Consider the following 8323-nt stretch of genomic DNA (forward strand, 5'->3'; position numbering starts at 1 on the left):
GAGAAATTATATGATGATCTACAAAGTCTAAGAATATATTAATGAGATGAAACTGAGCTGTTTGTTTTGGAGACGTTCATTTACCCAGAGAGAGGAGATTATTGTCCTGTTAGTTAAATTATTTATTATTTATCACAAGAAAATGTTATTTATGGATTGTTGGAGGAAAACTGGACAAATTATTAAGATTGGTGGTTGGTGAGTTAATTATGCAAAATGTTTGCTATGAACAAATAGAAACATTTTAGTTTTCATATAATTATATTCATAACATTTAGTTATGAAGAAAAACAAGAAAAAGTATCACAATAATATAAAACAGCAATAAAATGTGATATTTATAACTTAACTCTCCTCTGATGACTTTGATGTTTTCCATCTGGATGAAATGATTTCTACTAAAGTTGAGTTTATTTGTTAACATCTGGATGTTCATGAGGTTTGATGCTCACTGAGGTGAAACAGCTGGATGAAGATTTAATGGAGCAACAAAAACAGCAGCTGATGGAGATCAGGAGGAAAAAACTACATTTAATAAAACTGGAATTAAAAATGAACATCTGAGACAATAATTTACAGTGTTCTTCTTAGAGGTAAACCCAACAGCAGTGACAAGAGACTTTATACATATAAAAAAAATTATTTAACTGAAAACTGATTTATAAGGTTTTAAAGTCTTTTATTTCTTTAAAACAGAAAATCAAGACTTTTCCCACATAGTTCATGTGTTTCTCAAAGAGTCTGTTGAGTTAAAGGCGTCTTGCTTCTCCTATGAGTATAAATTAGAACTACAACTAGAATAATCACAAATATCACAGCTGCTACTTTAATCCAGATGATATGTGTCCGTCTCTCTGGTTCTGGAGTCAAATTTGGTCTCTGAGTTTGGAGATAATCAGCAGCTGCTGGAAAAGAAAAGAAATTATTTACTTACTCAAGAAGTTTTAACTTTGAGATAATTATGTTTATCATGGATATAAATGTCAGTTTCTAACTGTTCATTGGAAAACATTTCCATTACTTTCTCCTCACCAGTAACGCTGAGTCGACATCTTCCAGAGTTGAATCCATCTTCAGTTTTCACGTCACACAGATACAGACCAGAGTCTTCAGTCCTCAGTCTGGACACATGGAGTCTGATTCGTCCTTCTCTGAGGACGTCTTTGTCAATCTGGACTCGTCCTGAAAACTGATCATCCTGAGACTTTGGAATCTCAACTCCTTCATGGACCTGATAGAGAACTAAAACTCCATGATCCGTGTTCGCTTCACAGTAGATGAACAGATCCCTGTAGGATCCCTGAGTCCTGGTGGTGAAGGTCCACTCCAGAGTGATGCTGTGGTTCTCCTCTGCCTCATAGCTGCTCTGGGTCACATTCACTACAAATGTTGCTGCTGAGGAGACAGAGAGAGAAAGAGAGGAGCAGACACACTGAGAACTGGAACATGGGAGTCTTTCAGCTCCATCTAGAGAGCTTTCTGTCACAAAGACAAGATGGAGACTGACCACAGANACTGACCACAGAGACATGAGCTGAGGATGAGGAGCAGCAGGGAGATCATCTTCATCCTGAGAGAGGAAGAGGAGGAGGAGGAGAGGCAGCAGGACATTAATAAACATCGGTCACATTATGAGGAACATCTACAGTCTGACTTTTAGATTCATCAGGTAGAAACTCCTCAACTTTCTAGTTTTGTGATTAAAGTTTCTTTGAATCTGTTATGGTAAAACATTCTTCACCCGTTAAGCTCAGTGTCAGGGTCAGTAGGTCAGTCCACCATGTTTTTGTGTTGAAAAATGTTAAAAGTTACAAAAATTCTGACATGCACAAGCCGACATCATGATTTGGAAATAATAGTGAGACTAACAGGACGACCCACTTTGCACCTCGTCCTCATCAATGGGTCACTATAAACCTAATGTAATCATCATTACTGTCTCATATTTATACATGATGGTTGGAGGAAGTAAAGTCTGGTGGCCCACCAGATTATAATACAGTGGGAAAATGTAAAAATAAAAACAGCACTACTGCCACCTTGTGGCCATAAGTAAATACAGCAGCAGCTTCAACTTCTGATTTCAGAGCAGAAACTTTATTTTTATGGAGATTAATTTAATCTGTCAGGATTCAGGAGATTAATTATTATTAATCATCAACCTGAAAATCTGCAGGAGTTTGTGATTTTATTCTTTCTCTATTAATGACAAAGTTACAAACTAAAGCTGAACAATCCCATAATCCACTGCTTCTATGATCTGCAAAATGTTCATTAATTGAAAAAGGTTTATTTAATATTAAATTATATACTTCAATTAATCAAAAGAGACTAAATGATTTATTAAATAAAACCTGAATTAAGTTAATGAATATATTCATTAAACATATTAATTCAGTCTCAGTAACATAAACCTTTTACTGTTTATCTTTGTTTTATGCTTCAGTCTGTATTTTATGGAGTTTATGTGTCACTGAATGCCAGAAAACATTTATTAAATCAGCTCAGATCAGATTACATGAGTTTAACTTGGTGGAGGTGAAAATAGATCCACTTCATCAAGTTTCTCTATTTTATCAAGATTTTTATTCATTAATATTTTCATTTTCACGTTTGTACTCATCTCTTCGTATGAAACAAGTTCATCGCTTAAATATCACTAGTTAATCTGAAACAATGTGAACAAAGGGAGCAACAGATCCTGCCTACTATAAAGAAAACCAAACATTGTGGAACCACCAAGTGGTTCCGCTTCGTTTGGAAAGGAAAACCTGCAGAAAGAAGTTTGATCATCTTCGTCTGAGTCCGCTGATCAGTTTGAGGAAGAAAACAACAAGTATCAGGTCTAAGATCATGTTCTGATATCCTCACCTCTTTGTTCCATTTAGAGGCTGCAGGTTTTATCGGTTTCATCAGAGCTGCAATGACTTTCTGTTGTAGAAACTCGTCTGATTTTCTGCAGAGGATCAACTGAGTTATCGCCGCTTCTAAACAAAAAACTTCACAGAGAAAAACTGGAGGACAAAAAATAAATAAATCAGAGTGACCCAGAATGTCTCAGACATGAGCTTCATCCATCCGCTGCAGTCCATGTGAGAGAATGAGAGCGGGCAAATTTCAATTTTCCCGCTCTGATGCCAGTGGTGTCACGTGACACCACTGGATGACGACGAACGAAGGACGCCTCGGTCAGACTGATTTCATAGAAACACACAGATTGAACTTCTTACTGCTGGTTTAGGAAAATGCTTGATTAGATAAATCTGATGTTAATGTTGAACCCTTTTATTTTTGTTTTGTTATTTTTACTATAATCTGTCCTATTTGTCTCTTAACATTTCAACGTCCGAGGTTACCTGAACGCATCCTGGCTGACTGCTCCTCCTTGCTGCCGCGGTCTGTACTTCCTGGTCTTATAAAAAAAAATTAAAAAAAAAACTTCCTGGTCTTATTGAGAAACGAGAGAAGTGAGAGAAATATTTTAGCGCTTTTAATGAATCAGTGACCCTTCATGTGTTCATAGAAGCTGTTTGATAAAATCATGTTTTTATAAAAGAGATCGGAGAGAAAAACAGACCCAGAGTCCTGGAGGAAGACAGAATATTTCTGAATCTTTTCTCCAGTTTTAACTTCAGGTTCCTCTAACGTGTAAAACCGTTCAAAGCTGACGTGGCTCCAATAAATGAGAAAGTTAATATTGGTGAATTATTGATACCATCAGCTCCTCCGTCGTCTTCTTCTGATGATTTCTCCTCCAATCAAAGCAGCTTCAGCTTCAACATCTGGATCCAGGATGAGGAATTAAAGAGTTAATAAATGTTGGATGTTCAGGTCAGCCTGTGATTAAATGTGACTGAATCATCAGAGACGTTCAGTAAAGATGTTCAGGATAAACAACTAAAGAATCAGAAACTCTGACATTTGCTCCAAACTGATGGCATAAAGACTTTTTTCCATCCAGACTCGTTTCCACTCAGTGATTCTCCTCTGATCTCAGAGTTTTATTGTTTCCAGGCAGATTGTGTCTCTTCACATGTTTCAGGTTCAGCTGCAGAGGTTAAAACCTGAGTGAAGTTGCCCCCCCACCTTCTTCAAATCAGACAAAATTGGTGTCAAACGTTTGTGTTGGTTTGGCTTTGAAGATATTAATGAAAGTGTAAAGGTCAAAAGGTCAACCAGCCCCCCTCCCGCTTTTGACCTTTACACTTTCATTAATATCTTCAAAGCCAAACCAACACAAACGTTTGACACCAATTTTGTCTGATTTGAAGAAGGTGGGGGGGAAACTTCACTCAGGTGAGTTTAAATCACTAAAACTGACTTTGTTACTTTGAGCAAATTAAACTTTAGAACAACTAAGATGGCCTGGATGAATCTATTTTTAAGTTTTGATAAACTGTTGAGAAAATGTGAAAAATTAAAACTAAATGAGACAGATTTATAAGTGAAAATATTTATTTCCACAATTTCACAAAAAAAAGCAAAGAAAAAGCAAGACAGAACATATTTTACTTTATCTTGTTTACAATGTGTTGACATTTATTCACAACATTTAAACTTTAATAAATAGTTAAGAGTTTAGAAAACATAAGAAACTATCAGCATTTTTCAGAGGAAAGTTTTAACAGCTGTGCTAAAACTTAACCTTTAAAATCAAACTAGATATTTGCTCAAATATTTCTTCATTACTCCCTTAATAATAATAAACTATTAATGAATAATATCTTAATATTGTATTATACTTTCAGATTCCAGGTGTAATTTCAGAGAGAAACTCATCTGTTTTATTATAAACATATTTTCTTTCTAGTTTGCATTTTAAAACTGATGTAAAACATAAACAATAAGAGCTAAAAGTCCCAGTGAAACATAAACTCCGATTCTTCCTCGACTGTCTGGTTGTAGATTCTCAGTCGGAGGTTGAAGCTGATCAGCAGCAGCTGGAGAGAAAAGGAGAAACTTCAGTTCAGACCTGGAATCAGATGGATCTGCTTCAGCTTCAATATAATTATTTAATGATTCAGCAACATTTACAAATGATAACATGAAGAACAGTTTTCTGGAAGTTTCCTCTGAACTTCATCTCACAAACATCTGACCTGAAATGATCAGATGAATAAACATCAGTGAAGTGATGAAGAACATCAGGACAGATGTTGGATCAGCTGGTTCATAAACATTCAGTTATTTTTCATCAACATGGTGGAAAAGTTGAGTTTAATACTGAAGACAAAACAGGAAAGATCCATGTTGAAACAGATCATTACTGCCACCTTGTGGTGATAAACAAACACAGCAGCAGTGAAACACCAGAACATGTTTCAGATCGGGCCGCAGTTGGTAGAGCTGCTGCCTTGGAGCAAGAAGGTTCTGGGTTCGATTCCTGGCCCGGTCTTTCTGCATGGAGTTTGCATGTTCTCCCTGTGCATGGTGGGTATCTTGATGTATTATTTGTTGGACAGGATGGATGGTTGGAGGCTTCTGATCAACAGCAAATCAGGTGACTAAATATTTATTCATAGATCCATGATTTACACAATTTCAACAAAAAAAATATCAATGAATGCAAACACCAAGTTTTAGTGTGAAAACTGTGCACTCTTTTACGCATGAGGCCCCTGGGCAGTATGACAGAATGCAGTATGTTGTGCAGAAGTTCTGTTTTGAGAACTTTTGAAATTTCCAGCAGAATTTCATTTCAAGCAAAAAGGCTGTGCCCAGAAGTGACATTAAATTCTCCTCAGACATTCCCTTTTTGCTTTGTTGGAACATGCACTGTCACATTCAGTCTCAAAATAATATGTGTGGAAAAACACCGAAAATAAAAGTTCAGCTTTGGATAAGAAAGGTTTCTGGCACTCTGGTCTAAACTTGCCCTACAAGAACATCAGAAACAGTCAGAAAACTCCATGTTTCTCTCTGTTGTCCCACAATGAACACAACATTAACAGATTAACCAGCAAATCCAAAGCAGAAGAGTCAGGAACACATGAAGAATCATACATTAAAATATTTTTAATATATTTTAAAATTAATATTGTTAAACCAAGCATCTTTAAACATTGCTCTGATTTCATCCTTTTTTTGTTTCTTATTCAACTGACGCCATTTTCTCACTTGTCTCTTTAATTTGGAAACAATGTATGATATTGTTGTTAAGGTGATTTAAAAAGGCGCAGTAACTCTTATTAGGCATATTCACTGGATCTCAGTCAAAGATCTGTTTGGCCTTGGACTGATGAAGTTTGGGACTGCACCTTCAATTTCTGCTGTTAAAACCAGAGAGAGAACAGATTTGTACATTTCAATGAATAGATCATCAGTTTAGTAAGAAACTCGTATTGCCAGAGTTGATTTCAGTTCTGGAAACAATCAAACATTTCAACAGTGAATAAAGATCCTGTTGGGAACCTCTGTCACCACCCATAAGTCCCTTCCTTCCCTCACTAGATGTCCAGGAAGCAGGTTGGGAGCTGAGACTCTCTGAGGTTCTCCTGCACACCTGCGATTCATCTTCCTTCATTAGTGGAGCATAAGAAGAGCCGGCTGCCGGTCCTCTGAGTCCAGAGTGTTTTCCTGACTCCAGCCCCTCAGAGTCTCAGATCTGAAGCCTTTTGAATTCAGAGTTCACCTACGTTTGTGTTCTGCCCTGCTAGATACGCTTCTACTTGGGATTCCACCCAGATGGTGGTTTCCTCTCTCCTGTTCGACCCCCACTGCGCTCTCGCCCCTGCGGCTGATCACTGCTCCACCGCCGCTCTACCTGAACCTGCTTCGCCCCTCATCCTCCATCGCCTCTGGGACACACTAACAGGAACCGGTGTGCCTTGCCACTTGCACCACCAGGATCTTCTTTGGAAACTTCCTCCCACTTCGGCAAACCTCCTCTTGACCCAACTCTCGCCCCTCCATGGCGGATCGCCTTGCCTGCACCACTGTCACCATCCGACCTTAGCACCCTGCTGGACTCGCGTCTCTCTTTTGTCCCCAGTGTTCCTAGCCAGCCTGCCAGCGTGGATTTTGTTCCTGTCCTGGACCTTCATTATCACACTTTTCAACTTGTTGTAAACAAAGCTAAAAGAAATGTTCTGATCTCCTGATGGTGTTTCTGCATGTGGGTTAAACAAATTTCCAAAAGCAGGACAGATTCTGACATGTCTGCAAAAATATGGATTTAGTAAAGACATGAGAAAATTATTAGCATACAAGCTACAGATAAAGAGCATTGGGCTCAATAGTAGCATCCTCTTTCAGTCTAAATATGCTACATTAATTAAATACATTAATTAAATATGACACAGAAACAGTCTCATAAAAATATTCACAGTAACATAAAAATGTAAATTTCACAAACTCCAGTCTTTCACTGCTAAGGAACAATTGCATTCAAATTACTCTCCAGGCCTCAAGTAGCTTGTTAAAGGTTAAAGGTCATGACAAAACGGTAGGGAAAAGGCTGAACCAGTATGATGGAGAGTCACCAATAAAATCTTGTCTCTAAATGGATCAGCAGCAGATTGTTGGTTTTCACAGCTGCATCTCAATGAAGAACCAGATTTCTAGTTTTCAACTCACCAAACCAACTGTAAAGCTCGGTGGTGGAGGAATAATGATCTGGGTTTGTTTAGCAGCAGCACCTGGACACCCAGCAGTCAAACTAAAACCTCCTCTGGACACCAACATATTCTAGTCCAACATTAAGCCATTTGTCCAGCAGCATAATGGACCTTTAGGATCTTCCAAGAGGCTGACAAGTTATTTGAATCCTTCTGATGTTTTACAGAACTGAAGAAGAATCTGAAGATCAGAGCTGCTGCAACTGCTGCTGTCAGTCCCAGAGAAACATGGAGGCCGATCCTTCCTCGACCTTCTGCTTCTGGATCCAAGGTCGGTCTCTGTTTTGGAGAGACATCAGCAGCTGCTGGACGGACAGAACAATGAAGGAGCCTTAAAGTTTTCCCACAGCTATAAAAGTTTTGACATTCCATTATTATGTTTGGAGTTTGGATAGTGCAACATAAACTCACCAGAGACGTTGAGTCTGCAGCTTTTAATCCCAGATCCATCTTCAGTTTTCACTCCACATCGATACAGACCAGAGTCTTCAGTCCTCAGTCTGGACACATGGAGTCTGATTCGTCCTTCTCTGAGGACGTCTTTGTCACTCTGGACTCGTCCTGAAAACTGATCATGCTGAGACTCTGGAATCTCAACACCTTCATGAACCCGATAAAGAACAAAGACTCCATGATCCGTGTTCGCTTCACAGTAGATGAACAGTTCCCTGTAGGATCCCTGAGTCCTGGTGCTGAAGGTCCACTCC

The 8323-nt window shown here is 38.4% G+C and overlaps 1 protein-coding gene and 1 long non-coding RNA gene across 3 annotated transcripts in view; both read right to left on the reverse strand.

Annotated features, from left to right (window-relative positions):
- Positions 1-511: 511 nt before the first annotated feature.
- LOC103131789 (uncharacterized) overlaps positions 512-8323 on the reverse strand; it is a 20757-nt gene continuing 12945 nt past the window's right edge. Inside the window, exons 3-4 of one of the 2 annotated variants that reach the window (XM_016666909.1) lie at positions 1033-1395; positions 512-902 (exon numbers count right to left, since the gene is read on the reverse strand). In XM_016666909.1, coding sequence (XP_016522395.1) covers positions 733-902; positions 1033-1395 — 533 coding nt within the window. In that variant the 3' untranslated portion in view covers positions 512-732. Of the gene's footprint in view, positions 906-1032; positions 1396-8323 lie in introns of both variants that reach the window. The other variant, XM_016666908.1, reaches the window with a different exon arrangement.
- Positions 7152-8317, reverse strand: LOC103131791 (uncharacterized). Its single transcript, XR_475440.2, has 2 exons — positions 8028-8317; positions 7152-7921 (listed from the first exon to the last, which is right to left on the reverse strand). It is a non-coding gene; the product is annotated as an uncharacterized LOC103131791 (long non-coding RNA).

Source organism: Poecilia formosa, unplaced genomic scaffold (assembly GCF_000485575.1).
Source record: "Poecilia formosa unplaced genomic scaffold, Poecilia_formosa-5.1.2 Scaffold836, whole genome shotgun sequence".
Classification (NCBI taxonomy): Eukaryota; Metazoa; Chordata; class Actinopteri; order Cyprinodontiformes; family Poeciliidae; genus Poecilia; species Poecilia formosa.